Source organism: Chelon labrosus (assembly GCF_963514085.1).
Source record: "Chelon labrosus genome assembly, chromosome: 19".
NCBI classification, from domain to species: Eukaryota; Metazoa; Chordata; class Actinopteri; order Mugiliformes; family Mugilidae; genus Chelon; species Chelon labrosus.
The window spans coordinates 19,745,283-19,767,362 of record NC_140352.1 but is presented as its reverse complement, the minus strand read 5'-3'; the positions used below and the strand labels follow the sequence as shown (position 1 = coordinate 19,767,362).

At 44.3% G+C, this 22,080-nt stretch overlaps 1 protein-coding gene across 2 annotated transcripts in view; it reads left to right on the top strand.

The window, feature by feature from the left end:
- Positions 1-3,094: 3,094 nt before the first annotated feature.
- Positions 3,095-22,080, top strand: part of rhbdl1 (rhomboid, veinlet-like 1) — a gene marked incomplete at both ends in the record, with an annotated part of 43,458 nt that continues 24,472 nt past the window's right edge. Inside the window, 5 exons of one of the 2 annotated variants that reach the window (XM_084568264.1) lie at positions 3,095-3,133; positions 10,067-10,225; positions 17,376-17,600; positions 18,480-18,628; positions 18,750-18,862. In XM_084568264.1, coding sequence (XP_084424390.1) covers positions 3,095-3,133; positions 10,067-10,225; positions 17,376-17,600; positions 18,480-18,628; positions 18,750-18,862 — 685 coding nt within the window. The remainder of the gene's footprint in view (positions 3,134-10,066; positions 10,226-17,375; positions 17,601-18,479; positions 18,629-18,749; positions 18,863-22,080) is intronic. The other variant, XM_084568265.1, reaches the window with a different exon arrangement.

Here is a 22,080-nt window from a genome sequence, read left to right as displayed (position 1 = left end):
CTAGTTCTAGGAATTTCAAAAGCTCCTGTCCACTTCTCTTCTCAGCTGCTGTATATCCTTCAGACAGCCAAGGCGTGCATGATTCTTTAGCAGATTTCTGTAATACTGGCAGCTGGTAGCTCCTTAGGTAGAGGTACATAAGTAGGGCAATGAAACAAAGGAAATGGATCCCTTCCACTTTAACACCTCAACAATTTATGCCTTTCTCAGTTGCCAGGAGAAAAGTAATAGCTTTTAACCGAGCACACAAAGATCTCTACCTTCTGTGTATTGCCGGGTCAGGAAACTAAACATGAACTTAGTCTAATTGATCTTATATAAGTTTAAATATAAATAACAACTGATTATTCGCATGCTGAAAAATGTAGAAATCCAGATTTAGACCTTCTAAGTTTTAACTAGTCTTGCATTGTAAGGCTGAATTGTTTCTTTTAAATAATATACTCTAAAGAAGACATGACAGCAGCTCCTTTTATGGCTCCGTGATGTTGTGATATCTTTTGTCTGTGTAGAAACTGAAGTTGCAGTAACAATCCAAACTGAAAATGCTTTACTTTGTAGCGGTAATCTAAAAGTCCAGACTGAGCAACAGGGCTGAATTTAATCTAGCTTTAAAGAAGGCTAATCCAAGATTTAAAGGAAGTTTTGATAATTTATCCCTTTAAGGCATTCATTTTTATACAGCTCCCCCTCACTGCTGTTTCACTGACAGAAAGACAACCATACACAAACACCTGCCTCATGGCCCTTGGGGTCATTAAGCTCCGCAGGAAAAGTGCGGACTGGCAGCCTAATTAACGTGCATTTCTGCCTCCCTGAAAGTCATTGCTATTCTCTCCCTGCTCTCAAAACAGAGGCCAGACCAGTGTGTTGTTGGTCGGCACTCTCAGGCATCGTTAAAGAGGAGCAGACTGCCTGGGTCTGTCCTGTCGTCTGCATCCATCCAGCAGAGGTGAGTAGTACGCAAAGCGTTTAGTTGGCCTCAAGAGAGGCCGTTCAGCTGGGGGTGCCTCCAGCACCAGAGAAGGCTTATCTTGCCCTGGCAGTCATCTGTATAATGTCACTTGATGGTGGTGTAATGGAAACAATGATACTGGCGTGACCCTTGGTGGAGCTGTGAGCCTACTTGGCATCTTATTCATGCATTGGAGAACGCTTTGTACCTGTTTCTATGCAAAAATCCTTTTCATCAAGCCCTGTAATATGTAGACATAGAGTATGTCATCCAAAGAATGACATTTTTCCCCTTTTCATTTGACAAAGTCTTGTTTGTTTCTCTGCTTTATTTCCTTTTTGTACATAATTTCTTTTATATCATGGTGCTTGTCCATCATTGTTTGGTGGATGTGCTTTGAGGTTACCTAGGCAACAGTTGAATCCAGTTTTATTTCGGCGGTTTTGCAGTCTGTCTCGGTTTGCAAATCTTTCAGCAGTGACCTCATAATTGTCTTATTCAACCCTATTGATCAGGAGTAAGAACAACGACACCCAGGTTCCCCTCACAGAGAACAGAATCCTGTCGTTTCTATGGACTTGGACGGGCATTGCTAAGGTTTTGTTTAAACAATAGCTTGCCCGATCGGCAGAGGGGAAGGTGACAAAGGGAAAGTCTTGGAGCTCTGCCATGCTGAAGGTGGCCAAGGCCCGATCCACTAAGGTAAATACAGCAGATTTCATATAGTCAGCAGCTTCCATCTGACTCAATAAAGCACAAGACAAATAGGTAAAATGTGGAGGTCCGGATATTTTTCATCTTTTTCTCACACTGAGGAGAGTTTCTAAGCCTGAGTCCTTGGCTGAGTTAAACGGCTGGTGGTAAATCTCAGAGAAAACAGCAAAGGCGACAAGAAACCTCCCGGCTTCAACCTTGATCTGGGATCACGGGGTCACAACCTCGCCGCCATCCTCGACGTCTTCCAGCTCTTAAGAGTGTTTCAGGATTTTTCTTTTTTCTTTTTTTATGGGTCGAGATTTACGTCCCCTCGCTGTTTCCTCCCCCATTGTCCCGAGGAGGAGGGGTCACTGCGGATTTGTGCAGAAAGAAAACACCTTTTTAATGGTGGGATCTCAAGAAATCCACCTCTTGCAGAAGCAGTAACAAGTCCAGCCGTTTGTGCTCCCTGCGTGCTGTCTCTTTATTTTGCACCAGATTACCATAAAATGAGCCGTTGATCTGGTGTCACTGATGATGAACTATTGTGTTGTGGATTGTGGTCTTGTGTTATTATCTTCGTGGTATTCGTTTGAGCTTTTTGGAGGATGTTTGGGCATGTGTGTTGGAGGTGGCAATGCATCTGATTATTGCAGCAGAATTTTACCATATGCCTGCGTATTAGCAGCTTTTGTCTTCTCAGAATGTGTGGGTTTGTGTGTGTGTGTCTGTCAGTTACAGGCTAGACATATGTGTTGGAGGGGAGGGGGGGGGGGGGGGGGGGGGGGGGGGTCTGTGGCAGTAGTAAGCGCAAAGCCGCAGTGGAACCCATCCTCTCCGCCTCCTCCCTGAGACACCTTACTTGTAGTGAGGAGAGGAGCCGCAGCCCCTGGCCACTCCTTCCCTTTCTGCAATTGGAAGAGAGAAGCCACCTCCCTCCCCTGCCTCATTGGTATGCAGGCGGCGCACTGTGTGTATGAGGAGAGGGAAGAGAGAGAGAGGTAGCAGTCAGTGCAATGGGATAGAGGAGAGCGAGGAGGAGGAGGAGGAGAGTGAATGAGAGCTGCTGGATCTGCCTTGCCTGCGTGCCTGCCTGTCGTCTGCTGAAGCTGGGTTTACCAACACGCCACGCTGTACTGCCACAGAGCAGAGTCACGGCCCTTTTGCCCCACCGTCGCGCACTCGGCACCGGTTTTTACTCCAGGAACAGCACCGGCAAGAAAACAACCAGGGACCAAGCTCACCAGACGTTCTCCGTCAGCAGCAGGGGGACACAGCAGCAGCGAAGCGGCCTGACGCTACCATTTAGGCACCAGCTGCTACCTAACCACATCCCTCTCCACCTTATCCCATCCTTACCAACACCACCACCACCACCACCCCTCTCTTGCTCCTCCCTATGCCCTTGTCCTCGGCAGCTCCTCTCACCTCCCTGGCCAGTATATGGATAGAAGCTCCCTGTTTCAGCTCATACAAGAGCAGGTAAGCAAGCAGCGGCAGGGGTTTCTATGGTTACAGGCTCCTGGCCACCTCGCCGTCTACCCAGGGACTGAGACGTGGAGACTGGGGTGAGAGCTAATGTTAGGACTGATTGCAGGGGCTGTTTGCACGGGCAAAATGAGAGCACGAGGCTACACCACAGACGCGGGCATCACGGAGGCACGTTGGCCCCAAGAATGCGAGGTCAGATCATGAGCCGCGGCAGGAGGGAGACCACCGTGTCATGGTTTGAGGAAGGGATAATGGAAGGGAAGGGATGTGTGTGCAAATGGATGGATTTGCTGCATGCATTGATGTATAGGAGGATTAATTGCTGTATATTTTATGTAAATAATTAGTAATTGGCTCATTATAGCTGCTGCAGCAATCATGCTCTGTGTGCATGGATGTGTTTGTCTTTTTTCTGTTTTGTGATGTTCTTACCACACGCCCTGTCTTATCATCTGAGGGTCACAGGAAAGATTGCTATATCACTGCATTCCACGTTTTATTGCTGATAGACTGTTTGTGTGAAGCTCAAGTCCTGCCGTTCTTCTTTTAAAACAGACGCTGCTCTTTGAGTTTAAACATTCTGTCTGTTTCTGTCCTCTTTCAGCCTCGATGCTCAAGACGCTTGCCAAGTCGCAACACAGTACTGGTGACCATATTTAGGCCAGTGAAAAATGTGCCTCTTGACATCTGGTTTCTTAGAGTTCTCCAGCCAAACTGCCGTTTTTGCTCTCCAGTCATATTTAGCTGTGGTCCGCCGCCTCCAAAATTAACAAACCAAAATCGATTTGAGGGCAGATTCTACTCAAAAAGGAAGTGTGTATTTAAGTAGTGCTTCTTTAAGATAAAAGCGACTGTTGTGTGTGACTTGCACGTCTCCTGCTTTTGATGACGACCTGGCCTTTTGGAGTTTGAGCTGATTGACAGATAGATTGGGCAATCATTTTTGTCCAAAGGGAGAGATCGATTGTGTGCTGCAGGGTCTGGGGGCCACGAGTCGCCCGTCAGCAACACTTTGATCAATAGACTCGAGAGGATTCGTAGACGTGCGTGTGTGTGCGTGTGTGTACGATCATGTGCACAGTTGCATTTTTATGAATGTGCGCGTATTCATAGCCAGTGGAGGAACCCTGTGTGGGATGAGTGAGAAGATACTCGGTGGTTGCACCGTTGAGTCATTTAACTGTATAAACACTTTAGTGGTAGCGACTTAGTGATGCCTCAACAATACATATCCCTTCATGGATACATTTCAGCGTGGCATAAAAAGAGGCTGACTCATCTTGTGTCAATATCCATTTTCAGTGTAGCCAGTCTTTGGATGCCAATATTTCCTCACTGTAAACACTTGGTTGTTTTATTGATTGTGCCGTTTATTTTGCTTGTGCCAGTATGTTCATATAGACAGTTCGTAAGGCCACAGTTGAACAGGCCTCAGTCCTATTAGGCTTAAGGCTGGACCAAATCACTCACTCTGACGGCTGACAACAGCCTTTTTCTCCACCTTTGGGACTGCATGCGGCGGCCTTTGATTTGGTAAAGGTCTCGCTAATTAAACTGTAAAGAAGTGAAATCTGCCGACACTTTTGAGACGGTTTTTAAGAAAGCCTGCTACCTGCCTAAGCATTAGGCACTTTTTTTCCCCTCACTGTTTTCCAGGAAAATGTTTTAGCAGAGTCTTCTTTGTGTTGTTGCTGCTCTAGATTTAGTATATCTCCATCATCTCCCTCTTGGTATGTCCCTTTTTAAATCATTTTTGGTGTTTTACAGCGAGAAATCAAACCAGGCACAATGCAGTCATGTATCATGCGTTCTACTATCATTTGACGTCTTCTTGGAACTCCAGGCTTGGTGCTGTCTTCAGTGAAACATATTTTAGGTGTTAAAGGCGCCAGACGTCAGTGCTTTTGGATTTGCTGAAGTTTCCCAAACCAGTATGATGTGCCGAGCGCATAAGAGCACCGCAGGCCAAAAGTTGAGAAGATATCGCCTGTCAAACTTAACAACGTGAAAATCCTGCAGGAGGCAGAGAAAGAGAGCGGAACAGCGGCAACATAAGTGAGTTTATTAGTCTGCAGGAGGTTTCAATGCTGAGCTCAGGCTATTTCTGGACTATGCGGACTCACACATATGCTCATTATCGGAGCACGCACATGCACGCACAAACACACTCCTCCTCCGGTACTCTTTCCATCGCAGCGCCGTTGATAAGACGACTTGATGGCTGGCAGCAATCAGCCACTAAAGTATGCTATCATTAGCTGGTGAATATCTCCCCGTGTGTCATTCAGTTCTCATCAGGCTTATTTATATTTCATCCTTAAGGACTTGGGGTCCTGAACACAATTCTGGTGTGTTTGTGTTGAGGAGGCAGAATAATGTTCTTATAGGCGCCTCCTTTCATCATTTTTTAATACTGATTTGCACTGAGCTGTATTTGAAAATGCCTCTGGCTGTTTGAACTGTGTTTAAACTCCAGGAAATCTAGTTAGACAATTGTTCGCAACGAGGAAAATTCCTTGGCTGACTCTCTTCAGTGGTGTCCACTTGAGGAAAGATAGCGTTTTGGACCGTCACATCGAAGTGCCACGATGGGAAAGTTTGCACGTGCTGATAATAACTGCACGGCAGAGCATGTATTTTGATAATTACAGAGTCAGTGGCCCATTTGCTGGTGAGCGCCCTTGCGTCCTGAGGGCAGCAGAGACAATTCAAACGGCCTTATCTGATGCCATGCAAATATGCTAAGCCCTGTAAATGCCACTGCCCTCTGCAGAAACACAGCCCCGTTCAAGCTTCACAGTGTTGTTCACGGAGACCAGAGTAGTCTGGAGTGTTGGCCCCGTGCCACAGGGTTAGCACGTTGACGCTGAGAGTGGGCCTGGGAACCATACCAGTGTTGGTAGCGCATTCCTGTCTTGTTACTGAAATCCCCATCTCCTCGTTCCGCTTGTTGAATAATTAGAAACAGTCTTTCACTTTCTTATTAGACGTCGTCTTTATTTATTTATAAAACCAAAAAGAGCAAGTGCTTCTGCTTATACATTTTCTGTTTCTGCTGGACCTATTGTGCTAATTGTTTTGTTGTAATTGTGTTTCTCTTGGTTAGAGCAATTATTTGCATAATTATACAGCCCACAATACTTTAATTGCACTATATCTTACCAGCTGGTAATTCACACAGAGGTTTGTGCAAACACAGATGACCTTATGTCAGCTTTTTGCACTATGCAAATTAAATTTTTAAAACAGATTCTTCCTCTTTTAATTTTGTAAATCAATTGTTAGTATATTCTCAGATAATAGTCAGAAAATAGAAAAAAAATCGTAGTGACTCTCTCCGGGGGCTCAAGGTGACATCTTCATTTTGCTTGCTGATCAAGTAATTGATTAATCAAGTATGGTATAATAAGACGACACTGACCAGAGGAAAAGCCCAATAACACAGTTAAAAGTCTGCCATCTTGAGTTTGCCAACAGTTAATATATGTATTACATGCAGGGTGGCGGTACCGGCTGGGGGTTCATTGCTGTGGTTTGTGGTTTGTCCCTGGGCTGCAAGGTTCACTCTTGAGCCCCAGTGGAGCAGACTGATAAGTCAGTGGTTGGCTGGGGTCAGTCACTGTGCTGAAGGTAATAGAGGTCTCGGGGGTTAAAGCTGAGATCATTCCCCTGCAGTCAGCATTTCACTCTTCTTCATCCCCCTCCTCCTCTTCCTCCTCCTCCTCATCCTCATACTCATGTATATACATTTCCATCCGGTGTCTTGTCCATCTCCTCCCACATGAGCCGGCCAAGATCCCTGACACATCCACCTTCCCTCAAGAATCTCCCGCCCCGCCTCCCTTTACATCCCAGACTTTGTCATATTATCGCTCCATTCTCATTCTTTCCCGTTTTTCTTTCCCTCTCAGGCGTCTTTATCCTTCCCTCCTTTCATTGTCTGTCTTTGTGTCTTTCTTTTGCCTCTCCAAAGCCAGTATGTTGGAGGGGGGTAGAAAGGGGAAATGCAAGAAAGAGAGAAAGAAAGGGATGACACGCAGGCGACTGGTAACCATGGCAACGCTTGCAGCTTGTCAAAGTGTCGCCCTCACCAGTGTTGGATCGCTTCAATATCTGCTTCCCCTCCCAGTGATTTTTTCCCTCCTTTTTCTCTCTGTTTCTCTGCCCCTCTCCCGTATTCCTGCACGTCGCCACTGTCCAAGGGAAGGAAAAAAAAAAAAACTGGCTCTCCTTGCCAACACTCATTCATCTCCATGTACCTCATCTCGGTAATTGATAACCCTAATTGGCGACAAGAACCAATCCCCCACCTCCTTGTATCCTCGGCAGACGGTCTCCCCTGTGTGACGTTCTTCTTGAATAAGGTCAGACTACAAAGGGAATAGTATCTGTGCAATATGACAGCTCAGCGTCAACACTCGGATTGTGTAAATGTGCACAGCCATATACAGCATGCCTCTGTGTCTGCGCCGCCACTGTATGCGTGGTGTAGTGATGTGCTGACATATGGAGGCTGACAGTAATCAGACGTCCCCAGTGTGGCTCTCTGTTCCCCCTGTCAGCCCGGGCTGAGCCAGGAGCACATTAGAATCTGATCTATTTCTCCTCTGTGGCAAGTGGGTGCAGAGCACTGGAGTGTGTCACAGCCCTCTTATAGGAAAGAGAAGTCACTGCTAGACCGCTGGGTTAGGCACACGCGCAGATAACAGACAGCCGTCAGGCATTTTTATTCTTTGGGCGTCTTTGTCTCATTTCTGTGTCCTCTCTGGCTGCCTCTGTTCCTTTCTCATTTCATACCTTCTCCTCCTTCCACTTCAATCTCATCATTTTTCAGTTCTTTTCGTTTCTTCAACCCTCCACCAACACGCCCTACTCTCCCATTCTCCTCCCCCTGCCTCTCCCCTGTCTTATTTTGTTGCTTTCTCTCTGCCTGTATTCTCCACATGTCATCCTGGTGCAGCACACATCACAAACACTGGAGATATACCCCACTCGGTTCTCCTCAAGGGAAGAATGGGGCCTCGTTTTAACAAACATCCATGGAACACATAGTTAAGGGGATTACCTAAAAATAGACACGGGCTTGTTTTCTTTCCTATCGCGGTTCATTTGCGTCCTCAAATGTGGTTTTACGTTCGTTTCAGCCTGCAGACTCTTAAGTTCAGCCTACCAGGAGCTGAGTGTTTGGGATTACAGTGAGATGTCCGTAAGGATTCTGTGTAAGCAGTCAAACGTTGTGAAGGGTTTTCAGTAAAGTCAATGGAGTTAGAATGGTTGTGCGTGTGTACAGAATCTTAATATCGAATACGGGATTTTTTTCTGCTGGTAAGAGTTGTGTTGGTGTACATACTGTGTACACAACAGTGTACAAATTACCAAAATCCCATCCTAGCAGTGGGAAAACTCTCTACCCACTGGCTCCTGCCTCCACTGAGCTCTCCCATGTGAATAAATGCATAAGTGTACATAAGGAGAGTGAAAAAGCTTATTAAATGGAATTAAAGGAGCACTTGTGTTTAACTAAACCACTGGAAAAAAACACTGAAAGCAGTGTAGGGGGAAGCAAAGCACGTGCAGCGAATATGTTCAGACAGACACACACACACACCAATGGATTCCCTGATTGATCTCTTTTGCTCCTTCATTGAGCAGTTAAGCTTTGAGCCTCCTGCGGTAGAGACTGACACGGTGCAGCACAGTTTAATGCCGTCCTCCTCATGCAGCCGGTGTAACGTCTTTGTATAACCGTGTCGGAGCAGATAGCGTCCAGACCAAAGCAGCCTAGGCGGGATTCTTCTCGTGGACTCATGACACGGGCAACGATGATCCAGCGTGACTGACTACACACTGACGCAACGTCTGAAAGCTCCCTCCTTCCCGGGGGCAACGAGGGGCTGTTGGTTTACGATCCAAGACCTAATGAGGCTGTGTTAGCATTCAGGAAACGGTAAAATGAGACGCGGCAAGGACTCTTCCCATGTGGTCTCTTTGTACTGCTTCAGTTTGTCCTCGGGCACATTTTCCCAAACACAGTGAGATGCACTAAAGAGAGCTGGCATAAGAAATTAACACTCCATTGGAGAGCAATTGAATTGCATTTAAGAGGCGAGGGTAGGGAGGAAAATCAAGTATGTGAGGCTGCCGCCCAAAAAAACACACACTACATAAACCAGGCGTAGACGCACACCCTATAGTTTACAAGCCATTTTTAACCATGTGCTATTTTAGACAGCCGCACTCAGCCCGTTTTTATGACACTCTCCTGCTTAAATCAATTACGAGGAGTAGCACTGGCATGCGGGCATCAGCAGTAATAACCCATGGGGATGTTGGGTCTCACTGAGTGAGTGGTGATTATAAAAACCACAGTGACTGCAAGCTACAGTACAGCTGTAACCAAGGATGGACTCACACAGTCAAATGAAGCATCCACTCAGAAACAAAAGCTGAAAAGTCAGCCTCATTTAATGCTGGGGGATTTCTTTCTTTGTCCCAGGGAAAGCAGGTCATTAGAATGACATACCCTCCTGTCTTCAGTCACTGCTTCCAAGATCAGCGACAGACATCCTGCTGTTTTGTTTTGAGAGACCTGCTTCTTTTATCAAGTTCAACGGGGCCCTTTTCTCAAGGCAGGTCCAATTATTTCAAAGGCATCATAAATGCATCACGGCTTAATTAATACTGCTCCCTCTGTCTGAGCTGAAGCCCTGTAGCTCTCATTTGTCTTTATCCATTGTGTGTCTGTTTATTCATCACAGCTGTCTTTTACTGATGCGTTCTCGCTCAGGGCAAACTGAGACTTCATCGCTGCAGTGCCACTTATTAAAAAATCAAGTTGCATAACCGCGCAATGCAACTGTCGCCGTGCTGCTTTTATTCCAGTGGTATGAGAATGCGCTGTTGTTTTTTTTTTTTTTTTTCCAGCTGGACCCAGAGAACACCGGTTTCATCGCAGTGGAGAACTTCACCAGTCTGGTGGAGCACCATGAGCTGCAGCTGGACCCATCCAAGCTGGACATGCTGTTAGCCCTCGTCCAGAGCAATGAAGAGGGGCAGGTGTGCTACCAGGAGCTCATCGAGCTGGTGAGTGGAGATCGTACGCGCGCACTCAAGGATAGTAATTCAGAGGGAGCCCTGCACCACAGACAAAACTTTCCACACATCGCACGTGTTTGTTGGATTTCAGAAAGGTTACAGAATTGATTCAGACAGAGCCAGAAAGCTCTGCAGTGGTGAAAATTGACTCGCCCATTCAGGTCGTTGTCCTGCAATAGGAGGATCAATCTTTCAGTTAATGTGTCGGTAAATCCAGACATTTAACCTCACAGGCTGTGCACAGCAAATACTAAAAAAAAAAACACTTGCACCAGGCTGACAGAGGACTGTATTAAAGCAATAGATTTCATTTATTCTAAAATACATATTCAGACACAATCATAATCTGATGGCATTAATATATTAGATATAGTGTGGCTGCATGTTTTTGTAATTCACCAACACATTTCACTGCCGGCATATATTAACTAACAGGTGATTCTCTGAACACCAACTCATACTGATGTACAATGAGGACAGTCCGTGTACTTTTATATTTAGCTACAGATGTCTTGTTCTGAGGCTGTTTTTGTCCTTTGCCTCCGCTTTGAATGCTAAGGCTCATTCGAGTTCTTCCCCGCTTCTTCACCTATCTGTGTTTACCGTTATGTCGCCATTAGCAATTCATGTAGGGCTTTTATGTGCGAAAGCCCCATTCTCTCTGAGCACATAGATGAGCACCTGCCTTTGGCTCCTGGCACCATTCGGGTGTAAGCACCGAGATTAATTCAACGCAGTGGAATTCCTGGCATATTTTTGCTCCCTTAAGCTCATTTCCCCCCCTCTCTTGCTTTCTCCTTCTATTTATCTGTCTCTTTCTTTTCCTTTATCTCTTTCTCTCCTTCTGTGTTGGGCTACACGTGGTCTCTAATAAAGGCCACATGAGGCCACTCAATTTGGAGCCGGTCCTATTTCTGAGCTCTCTGCCGCTACAGAGGAATAACCGTAGAGGCGTTGCTCCCACAGTGCAACATCTCCTTTACATCGACCCTCCTTCTTGGACGTGAGCATTTCTCTTCCTCCAGCAGTCCTCAAGTGTGTGCTTTTTTTTTTTATCCATCTCATTTCAGCGCATTCTCATCTCAGTCCTCTCCTACTCAAGCCGTGCAATATTACCCTCCCACCTCATTTTGAACCTGCCTCCTTCACCCCCAGATCCCATTTCCTCCTCTTTCGTTCGCCCCTCTTTACCTTGTGAGCCATATGTTCTGCGAAAAGACAAATAAATAAAAAACCTGCCTCGCCTCCGACGGTACCAGGAGACGCTCTTAAAATTGCCCATCAGCCAAATGCAAATTGCCTTCGATTAGTCCAGCATTGGTAGTAGCAGGCAGTAATCTGAGGTAATTTGAGAACGCTCAGCCTCACACGGATATCGACCCCCGGCTCTGATTTTAAAGATTCATCTGATAGGCACACGTGAATGCATACAGAACATACTCCCTCGTTTAGCGCACGCATACAATTAGCATATATATATATATATATATATATATATATATATATATTTAAACACTTTCAAGAAGTTTATCATTAATTAATGCAGCTACCTCTACTTTGTCTGTCTCCCCAGTATACACACGCTGTCCCGGTCCCAGACTCCCATTCATACGCATGAGCACTGCCAGCACATATTTGCTGAGTAATTAAGATGATATTCAAATGTTGATGAGAATCTGGCGTCCCGTCGTGCAGCGTGTGATGCGTGAGCTCTGCAGGTCTCTGTTCTCTGGGATGAGCTCCAGACTGCTATGAGGCGGGGGGAGGAGGAGGAGGAGGAGGAGGAGGAGGAAGGGCTGCACGTAGCATGACATTTTCAAACAGGTCATCAGCGTACGGCTTCGACCTTTTTTCTCACCTTCTCACTGCTGCTCTCTGACTTATCACTTTCACCAAGTCTCTCGAAGTATCATCATTTTCTTCCAAAGATCTTATTTGCTGCTTATGGTCCGGTTCACCCTTTCCTTCTTTATTAACCTGTATTTGCATCTCAGTATCTCTGTAGGCACATATCCAGCGTGAGAAACACTTCACAGTGTGCAACATATTCTGATTTGTAGAATTCAGTGCTGTCATTATATTCCAGCCACTGCTTAAAGTCTGCTGTCTGCATTGATTCGTTGTCTGGCCTCAGCAGGAGATTGAACATCCCTCCACGTTATTAACATGGCACGATGCAGAGTGTGTGTGCATGTGCTCGGCCCGTCTGTGTTCGTTTTCAGCGCTTTCAGCTCACAAGTTGGTGAGATTTCTCTCCGTCTCTAACGGCCGTGTTCAACATGTTTCCGATTTGTTGTTCTACATCCAGTCAGGGAGTTTTGCAGCCGTGAATCCGCACCGCTTCTCTCGACCTCAGTGGGTGTAAATGTGTTTGAATCGCACCGTTAGGCAACAGCTTCTCTGCTGTCTTTGTGTGTGTGCGTGTGTGTGCGCAAGTACAAGTCTGCCTCTCGCATCGCTCACATTCAGCCCATCTTTCATGCAGGGCGATCGTAGCCAGAGAACTCCATCAGTTCAGCCAGAGGGGTGAATAAGTACGCTCTGCTAAAACCTCTCTTGGGAAACTGTGCATACACTCACGCACACTCAAAGTATTGGTCTGTATTTCTGCACAATTTTCTTACACACAAAGACAACCAACACACATTTATTTGAAGCAGCTACACACCTCTTTCTGTACAGTAACACATAAACAGTTTTTTTCGTCAGTGCACGAGGCTGAGAGACAAGTAAGGTGTCAAATGTCACACGTTGAGGCTTTAGGGAGAAAATTCTGTGATAGACGAGCATCTGTTTATGAAGCGAGGGTAAAATCGGGTCATCCTAAAGTCTCATGTATTCCTGCCAGCGTTATTTCCTCATATCGATTCCTTTAAAGAGAGTTCTCTGATGTTATCATGTTCCTGCTGTGTAACTGAAGAAGTATGTCATTGTTTTCCTTCGGGTGGTTTATTTGACTAATGTTTGACCGAGATCCAAAATGGCTGCCACGGTTAATTACACGGAAGAGGGTGCGTTTCTGAGATTATGGCAGGGGGATTCTCTTTGTTCAGGATGATGGATTTTAAGACTGTTGCTTTGGGTCTCATTTTTACCCATCTGCCCAAATGTTGCACTCAATATTTTCTCTCCCTCGGGAGGTATAGTTAAAGAAACACTTACATAATACAGTTTTCGCATTTTCAGCTTTAATTGAAGAAGACTTTTGTCACATTGGAGTGGAGAAACCCACTCTGAAGGCAGCTGACGTACAGTATTTAAAATTTTAAACTCACATTAAGTGCATCTCTCTCAAGGGACACAGTTGCTACCTGTCAGCGTCTCATCTGCCACCAAACTCCAGTCAAGGCTTTCCTTTTCAAATGGATTGCTGACTAAAAGTGATGCACTTTGCCTAAGTGTCCCACGGTGAAGGTTTTTGTTGTTTTAGTGCTGCGATGATTAAAGCATGAGGGAAGGTTGTGGCCGAAAACTGCTGAGAAAAAAAAAAAAAAAAAAAAGAGGTGGTCTTTCATTTTAAAAGGATTTGAGCAAGAAAGAACCTGAATATCTGGGTCAGGGTGGAATCAGAGAGGCTGAGATCTGCAGTGATTTAGTTTCTGCTGTGAGAGTGCATGTGCGAGAGAGAGAGAGTAAAGGAGAGGGGGATTTTGGCCTTCTGGATGACTCACAAATTAGATAGTAAATGGGAATAGGGACCGGTAGCCGGGCAATGGTAAATCACTTTGTAAGTGCAGTTAATTGGCTAATTTTAGCAAAGACAACTGATTTAAGTGTGTCTCAAAAGGAGCGATACAAAGATGGTCACCACCACAAACTTGTATCTGCAGTGCAGACACTCTAAATGGCCTTTCCACCACATTTTTTTAAATTGTTATTACTAATTAGTATTGAGCTGTGAGGTATTGACCATGTGGCGTGGCTAATGAATCCATCAAGGGTAATTGACAAGAGCTGAGAGCAGCATGTATAGGAGGCAACATGCAGCTTGCAAGAAAAGGAGGAAGGAGAAGGAGGATGGATTCTTGCTGTCTGACACACACGTACACACAGTCCTGTCAGCTTGCCTCATTCAGCGGTCCCCGAGGGGGAATACTATCTTTGTCTTTGCGCTCATAGCCTCGACATCAGTTATTCCCTGGCAGACTTTGCCACATCCTGGAACTCGCACTCTTGCCGATGCACAAGTCAGAGGTTTTCCCTCTTGCGACGTTTCACCGATGTCATGTGATTTCCAGATCACCTCGCTTCGTCGCTCCTCTCACCTCTACTCTCGGCTGCTCGTGCGCGCCTTATTGTCGGTTTGCCGTCTCTCCCATGTCGTCACTTCAAAAGGCTGCTAATGCTCACTTTAGAGGCGGCGGTCCTGCATGTCAGAGAAGGTGAAGCGGAGTGACAGCTACGCTTAGCCGTGTCCCCGGGGGAACAAATTTTCACCGCCTCAGTATGAACGGGAGACGATATTGTGTTAACATAGAGAGGCAGCATCTGTGAGCCAAACAGATTAGATGAACTCAGAAACAAAGACTCTATTTAGAGAGGAAACCTAGCAGAGCATGTACATAAACGCACACTTTAATTGTAAATTCCGTATGAAGATATTTAAGACGAGAAAGGGAGTATCTCACCTTCACCGTCCACTGGTGGCCTCCAGTATCTCTGAATCAAGCTCACTCGGGCAGGCATCGTATCTTCTTAATTCCCCCAGTCTGCCTGCTAATGTCCCTCTCCTCCTCTTCTCCTGCTCTCGCTATCAGCCTCAAGTATAGTATAATTGCATTTTCCAGGCCTGATTTCCATACTAAATATGCAGCCCTCCATCTGTGGGAGAGCCAGCAGCCCTGCTCGACATGGTTCTGGTTATCACTGTGCAACAGGCCCTCACACCCTCACTGTACAACCACCAGTGTCGTAATTACCCACAGTTAGGCTGGTTACCACCTCCTGCTCTGCTGACTTCCAAAAGCACTTTCTTTTCCCTGTTTCTTTTTTCTTTTTTTTTCCCGAGCTATTCCGTGAAAAGGGGCTAGAAAAAGAAGCAGCTGTTCTAATTCTTCATTATTTGCTCGTTTATTTACAGCCTTTGTCCTCCAGTGTGTTTAGCTCATTAGCTTTTATAGATACTGACCCACAATTCCTTTCACTATGCCCCCCGCTGTGTCTTTGTATAATGGGTCTACGAGCAATAGGACCTGGTTAATGGATTACGGATGGCATGCTTTAATGGTGGGGTTGTACTTCCTGCGGGCCCCCTCCAGAGGTTTCATTACACTTTCCATGACACTGCCATATTGTCTAAAGTTAATATTATGACAAAACTGGTCCATAAAACTCATTCCGCTTTTCCTTGAAACTCATTTTCATTATAACACTAGTTTGATTTAAAAGTAATTACTTACTCTGCCTCATATGAGCCGCACTGTTTTTGTTGCACGCATCTTGACATCGCTTTTGAGCCGTTAGCAACTCTTACATGTGATTGCTGCACGCCTGTCGTCTGTAAGGAAATGCAGATATAGGCTCTGAAGAATCCCTGCTGTAGGTAGCTGTTTCAGACGGTATTTTCAGCAGCTACTCTGGAGGAAAAGAACCCTCTCTGTTGTTATCCTGACAGTCCTCTGCCACGGCTGTCAAAATAGTGGCATTAGGATAGTTTTCATCCCTAAGCCTCTATTAAAGAACTTATCGAGAGCCGGTCCTGTTGGCCTGGAGGCTGCTGCAGAGCCCCTGCTCGCTAAGCAAACCTGGAGTCTGTGATAACACGAATATACAGCGCACGCACACTTCCTCTCTTTCTATGGAAAAGTTCCCGTTCACAAAGATTTACCTTTTTCAAGGGCAGAAAGCCCATTTGTTGTGATGTCTCAGCAACAATCACTTCAGCCGGCAGCCACACTCACATTTTGTCTAAATTAAAAGCCACTTATACCTTATTTAAGTCTCTTATCTCTATGAATATTCAGCTCCATTCTGTCTTCCCTCTTGTGGCAAAAAAGCACTTGTCAGTTGTTTAAACATACAACTTGCCTTTAATATTGATGTTTTAGTTGCTGCTGAAATACATGAGGAAAAATACTTGAATAAAATTGACACTCGTTTTAGATTTATTAAGCGTTAAGTACTGTTTTTACCTCCTAATTTCTGCTTTAATTAAAATAAGATATTCGACTGCCGGGCACACAGTCACTCAGATACACTCATATACTCTAACCAAACTGAGTAATGCCTCTAATGCTTTGAAACATTTGTCTTTTATCTCTATGTCACACAGAAGGGACTCAAAGAAATGTGAACATTTTTAATATACTGATTTATCATTGTGTGTGATTATTTGTAAGTTTTATTAGCTAGTCTACGCATGCAACATAATTCACTGACAGTATTTTGTCCCTATCTTTAATGATTAATAACACTGACGTGCTTCCCTCGGATTATATGAGAACTATCCTCCTATGCTGAAGTTTGATCCACTTAGTGTATGAAAAGTTTTAGATTTAATTGCTGAGATGAGAAATTCAGCAGGAGGCAATAATGCGACCTGTTTATCCTGGTAAGGTGTCTTCCAGGCTTGGTGAGAGCAACGCTCATAAAGTGTCTCACACAAAACACATTAAGTCATCTTATAGCAATAAAAATAACACAGCAAGCGGGCTGGCAGATTAAGAAAGAACGTTTCATCTTTTATTAAAGCAATTATTTGCTTGACTGCTGAAAGTTAGATTGGAAGACTGATACCACTCTCATATCTGAGAAGTCTGGTAGCTCATTTAGCACATTTAGCTTAGCTTTGTTTGACATCGTATTCCTGCCGGCAAACATGACGAGCAAACATCATGTTGATGAAGACTTCATGAGGTGATATGAGATACGCATGGCTGGTAAGCTTTAGAACAGACCGACACTAGCCATTTCAGACCGTATGCTAAGCTAATCAGTAGCTTCATATTTAGCATACAGATGAGAGAATGCTATTGACCTTCCTGATCTCCTCTCACCAAGAAACCAAATGAGTGTGTTTCTTTCAGCTCTGAAAAAGAGTGTCTCTTCAGTCTAATTAGGAAACTTATGCTCAAAGTGTGTTTAAAATCCAAGATTTTGAAGATCTTGTGATTTATTTATTTTTTTAACCTTTCCTCAGATGAGCAGCAAACGCTCCAGCAGTTTCCGACGGGCCATCGCCAATGGCCGCCGCACGCTGCAGAGGGAGATCCTGTTGGACGAGACGGGGCTGGGCCTGTACAAACGTTTCGTACGCTATGTGGCCTACGAGATCCTGCCCTGCGAGACGGACCGGCGCTGGTACTTCCACCAAAACCGCCTGTGTCCCCCGCCTGTCTTCATTGCCATTGTCACCATTGTCCAGGTTAGAGGACGACACTTTTAATCTGTCTTCGGTCATTAGATAAGGCATACGGTGATGTACCTATTCATCCCACTGATTCTCACTGATTCAAGTTTTCCTAAAAAACCTTTGGCCTACAATATTTTACTTGAGCTAAAAACCCCTACTACTGACTTCTGTTGACTCAGTCGTTCACTTTAGACCCACCAAAAAGATTTTCTGCCTTTGATCACATGCTTTTACTGTGAGCTCAGTATGAGCTGGTAACCCATTTGGGAGTCAGGGGCTTAGTGGGTGCATTTAATGCCATTCCTCCAAGCTGAAACCCTCACTCAGCCTGCATGATAATTATTTAGTTCAGACACCAATTTTGGAACTTAGAAACCAGGTCAGTAAGCACTCCGGCCACCACAGCGGTATTAATTGACCTATTATGTCCATTAAAGAAAAGAGAAAGATAACCACTGGCATGGTTGAATGGATGGAATTAAGCAGTGAAAAATAACCTACAGCTTCCAAAAAAAACGTCATCAGTTCCCCTGAAATCATCATAATTCTTAGAAAGGAAAGCCAAGTGCCTTTATAATGCCTCTAAATGCCACTGAATGGTGTGTAATGCTAATGAGAATTTGATAATAACAGTTCACATTTACTGTAATTCACAGAGACAATGAGTCATTATTCTTTGAAAAGAAATGAATGCATTTGAACCAGATGTGCCATTTTTCCTTGTGGAGGCAGTAATTGTCTCCACAACTCTAATAAGCATCAGCTGAGGAATACAAAAAAGGAGAAACTGCCGCGCGTTTCTCCACGAAGCACAATGGGTTTTTGTTTTGCGGGACACTTTCCACCTCTTTGTGTAGAGAGCAGGAACTGACGGTGTGGTCTGTGTTGCAGATTATCGTGTTCATGTGCTACGGCATCATGCTTAACAAGTGGGTACTGCAGACCTATCAGCCCGACTTCATGAAGAGCCCCCTGGTCTACCATCCCGGACACCGTGCACAAGTGTGGCGCTTCTTCAGCTACATGTTCATGCACGTTGGGTACGTACACGTCCACATGCCACACGTCTTCAAGACTCAGTCAGTTAAAATCTGGTTGGTCATTATGGATGTTGATGCTGTCATTTGAACATTGTTTTTTCTTCGTGTACTCTCTCTGCAGTTTAGAGCAGTTGGGATTCAATGCTTTACTACAGCTGATGATCGGCGTTCCTTTAGAGATGGTCCATGGCATCTTACGGATAAGTCTGCTTTACATGGCAGGGGTGCTGGCTGGTGAGTGTATTTTTCAAATATGGGTTTTTCATCTTTTTACGTTTACCTTTCCTTGTTTCTCCTTAATGAGACTGATTGCCTGTAAACGTATTTTTGCTTTACACTTGTCAACACATTAAAATGCAAAACACAAAAATTGCCAACGATGCAGCTAATATTAATGACATAGTAGCTATTGTTAAACAAGATCAGAAAGAAACAACATACTCAATATTTCAGTGTTTAATTCACAGCAAACAATCAAAAAAAATTTGTATTTAGAGTCATTTATGATTATGTTTAAATGATTTAACGTAAGAGTAACTGGAGATACATCCAGTAACTACATTTTATTTAACGATAATACATACAGTGATTTAGCACATGGTGTAGATATTGGTTTACAGATACAGGTTTAACTCGAATCATATTGCAGAGCACTATGGACACTATGGCTCTCTTTAAACCAGTGACATAAACAGAAAAAGCTCTTTATCCTCTTTTTCACTCTTTGTATGTGTTTTGGCTGGATTGCGGTGTATCTGCGTTGACATCCGTTGCTTTACTCTCGTTATCGTTTCTGCAGTTTATGACTCAAAAATGCTTTGTCTTCTGTTTTATTTGCGCTTGATCATTTATCAAGTTAAAGGTTTTATTTCACATTTTATGTTTGCTGTATAGAAACCCAACTTTTTGCAGCATAAACACTTACACTGAGACTTAATATATTGCCGCCTCGTCCTCGAGCTGACATCTATGACTCCCCTGTTTGATAAATCTGACCCAGCTGGTAGCTCAGCCTTTTTTTTTTTTTTAAAAAAAAGAAAGAAAAGTAGCTAATGTAAATACAGCAAACCGAATGCAGCAGAGTGACTCACAGTGCCCAGAGGTCAGACTGCAGCACTCTCTCTTGTCTTTGTTGACAAGAAACCTCATTAACTTTCATCCTCATCCAAGCCAGTTTGGAGATTGGAAATTTTAAATCCGTGCTGATTGTCAGAAGTGGATCCTAACTTCTTTTTTTTATTTTTTTTGCGTTTGCATTAACTGCATTTCATTTGCATAAGTCATATGAACACAGCCGCATAACACTCTTGTTCCTTTCATCTTCACAGTTCCTATTATGGATCTCATAAATCTATTGCTAACCATTATTTTATTACTGTTGAGAGCAATAGTCTAACTCATATTGAGCTAGGATCACTATTTTCAGCAACCTGATTATGAGGCTTTTTTTTTTCTGGGCGAAAATAAAGATCCAAATTCTTTTCTCTGTAGATAGTAAAAACGGAGTTACAGCCCCTCAAAAATCCTTGTGCTTTGCAAAAAGACCCCCGCTCCTCTACACACTCGTATGCACACAATCTTAACACTCATGAATTATTATGGCTTTGATTTATTTTGGCGTTGATGACGGAGAGAGAGAAAGAGCGAGCGTGCAAGGAGGCAAGAGCGGGACTTAGAGGAGGAAAAATGCGAGAGTAATGCAGGGTTTCTCTCTGGAGAATTAGCTTTAGTGCAGTTTGAGATGCTGTTTGGAGATTTAAGCTGGAGCCTGAATCGAAAAGGAGGATAAACCAGCGAGGAGCTCGTATGCGGTGACATTTGTACCCGCAGAGCCTGGAGTCAAAACTGCTGTGCTTTGAATCCTACGCTCGCGCTACATTGTCATCTAAAACTGAACTCGTGTAGTACAAGTCGCATCTGAAGCTGTTGGTACCTCAACCGAGTGAAACTCATCACATCATCACCATACTCGGAGTCAACACTGGGCACAGTTGGATCATTTGATCAGACTCTAAGCTGAGTTGCTCCTGAACAGTTAGGAGGAGCTGATTTGTGTCATTGTCGCAAGATGGTGAGCAACTTTGCAGCAACTACAGGAAGTACACAGACAAAATGTGTTGAACTCGCTGCTTCTAAAAAAAATGTGTGTGCCCTCAAAACAAACATAAAATTGTCGTATTGGGCCTGGTTTGACATTCTCAGATTTGACATGAGAATATTGATGTGTCTTAGTAAACACTGTAAGATGCAGCCCGAGTATTTATTTGAACAGACAGGTGTCAGTCAAAGGCTGTGTTCAGAGGCCAAAATTCCCTACAGCCTCAGATGTACTGTTTCTACCCATCAGTGTGAATCTGTTTTTTTTTTATTCCAGTTTAATATGCTATGTTATCTGTAATGTGGAAACAGTCCACATTGGTGGCTCAGCAAAGCCATACTGAGAGCCTAAGCAGAGCCAAGTGTTAAATTGCTGGTATTTAGCAGGTATAATGTTGCTATGCCGTATTACTATGCTAGCATTTATTAATAGACCTTCTCCACAGCAGACATTTTGGTTTGTCAGTGTACAAAGCAAAGGATTATTGATTAAACAGAATGACCGGGGATTACAGCCATCATTAATACATCTGTGGTTTTGTTATGCTGCCTTTAAACTTTGAATTTGTGAACTTCAAGTGATAACATCAGCCATAAGTTGTGAGAAGACTGTTGGCATCTAGAAGCTAATGGTTAAGTAAGTCCACTGGTGGGTAACTCATTGTAGGAAAGGAATAATGAAAAGATGAGGCTGCTGAGAATGTCAAGACACTTTACAAAACCCAGAGACTGAAACCCCCAGAGCAAGCCTTAAGGTAACAGTGCCAAGGAAGGAACCTTGAGCCGAGCCCAGCTCATATCTGGGGACCTGTCTGACTGAAGCCGGCCAGGCATAAAAACAGAAAAAGTGAGACAAGAGAGAAGAGGAGGGAAAAGATGATACATACATCTGACTAAAGCATACATGTTGAATCTATTCATGATGCAAGCTAGAGTACAAGAAATAGCTGGTACGTGTTACATGAGGGAAGAAACTAGAGGATTGCATCATGGGAAGTCCCCCAGCATCCTAGGCCTATAGCAGCATAATTAAGGGATGGTTCAGAGCCCCCTGAGCCAGCCCTACCTGTAAGCTTTAGCAAAAAGGAAAGTCTTCCGTGTGAGCTTACTGTTCGCCTATGGCATTTGTGAAAACATCGGCGCAACTTGTTATCCTTATTGAAAATGTCCAGTTACGAAGTTGTGAATACAACAGGAGGAGGCCGATCATACACTCTTTAAGTGAACATGGTAAACACCACACATCTGAAGCCAGCGACACTATGACAATTCAGAATATCTGATGTGAAAAGAAACTATTGGTAAATGCCAGCGTGGTAATATACATAGCATAGCGGCATTGTACCTACCACACA